The sequence below is a fragment of the Loxodonta africana genome, unplaced genomic scaffold, assembly GCF_030014295.1.
Source record: "Loxodonta africana isolate mLoxAfr1 unplaced genomic scaffold, mLoxAfr1.hap2 scaffold_29, whole genome shotgun sequence".
Taxonomy (NCBI): domain Eukaryota; kingdom Metazoa; phylum Chordata; class Mammalia; order Proboscidea; family Elephantidae; genus Loxodonta; species Loxodonta africana.
Genome location: NW_026975011.1, coordinates 3,675,319 through 3,676,338, shown reverse-complemented (window position 1 = coordinate 3,676,338; position 1,020 = coordinate 3,675,319). Strand labels below are relative to the sequence as shown.

At 40.7% G+C, this 1,020-nt stretch overlaps 1 protein-coding gene across 1 annotated transcript; it reads left to right on the top strand.

Moving 5' to 3' along the window:
* The first annotated feature begins 211 nt into the window (after positions 1-211).
* Positions 212-781, top strand: LOC135229374 (olfactory receptor 4A47-like). Its single transcript, XM_064278979.1, has one exon. The coding sequence runs from the start codon at positions 212-214 to the stop codon at positions 779-781; it is 570 nt and encodes a 189-aa protein (XP_064135049.1).
* The last annotated feature ends 239 nt before the right edge of the window (positions 782-1,020 follow it).

Below are 1,020 nucleotides of genomic sequence, written 5' to 3'. Positions count from 1 at the left end.
TCATGACTGCTATTGTCAGCCCCTCCCTGGATTCCCCCATGTACTTCTTCGTTGCCTGTCACTCATGGATGCTGTTTTTTCCACTGCTGTTTCCCCTAAAATGATTGTAGACTTACTCTGTGATAAAAAGACTATTTCCTTCCCAGCTTGCATGGGCCAGCACTTTATAGAACATTTATTTGGTGGTGCTGAGGTCTTTCTTCTGGTGGCAATGGCCTATGACTGCTATGTTGCCATCTGTAAGCCACTGCATTACTTGATCATCATGAATCAACAGGTTTGCATTCTGTTGCTGGTGGTGGCCTGGGTTGGAGGTTTTTTGCACTCTGTGGTTCAACTTCTCTTTGTGTACAGCCTCCCGTTCTGTGGGCCCAACGTCATTGATCACTTCATGTGTGACATGTACCCGTTGTTGGAACTTGCTTGCTCTGACACCTGTTTTATAGGGCTCACTGTTGTTGCCAATGGTGGAGCCATCTGTATGCTAATTTTTATCCTTCTACTAATCTCCTATGGGGTCCTCCTAAGCTCCCTGAAGACTCACAGTCAGGAAGGGAGATGCAAAGCCCTGTCTACCTGCAACTCTCACATCACAGTAGTTGTCCTCTTTTTTGTTCCCTCTATTTTCTTGTATGTTAGAGCTGTTTCCAACTTTCCTGTTGACAAATCTATGACTGCAGTCTTCACGCTTATCACTCCAATGTTGAATCCTCTTATATACAGCTTGAGAAATTCTGAGATGAAAAATGCTATGAAAAAAAAATCTGGAATAGAAAATTAACCACAGGTAGACTAAGAATATGCTTCCACACTGAAAATATTATTGCTAATGCTAAAGCAAGAAATAGGAAATAAATTATCACAATGACTGCTTTAGTCAGTTCTATGGATTCTCTAGGTATACTTCTCTTTATTGATACAAAAAAAAAAAAAAAAGGCATCCAAAATGTAGAATAAATTATTCTTCTAGGTTAGAATTAACCTAATAGAGTCATTCTGGAGGCTGGATGAACGGCATAG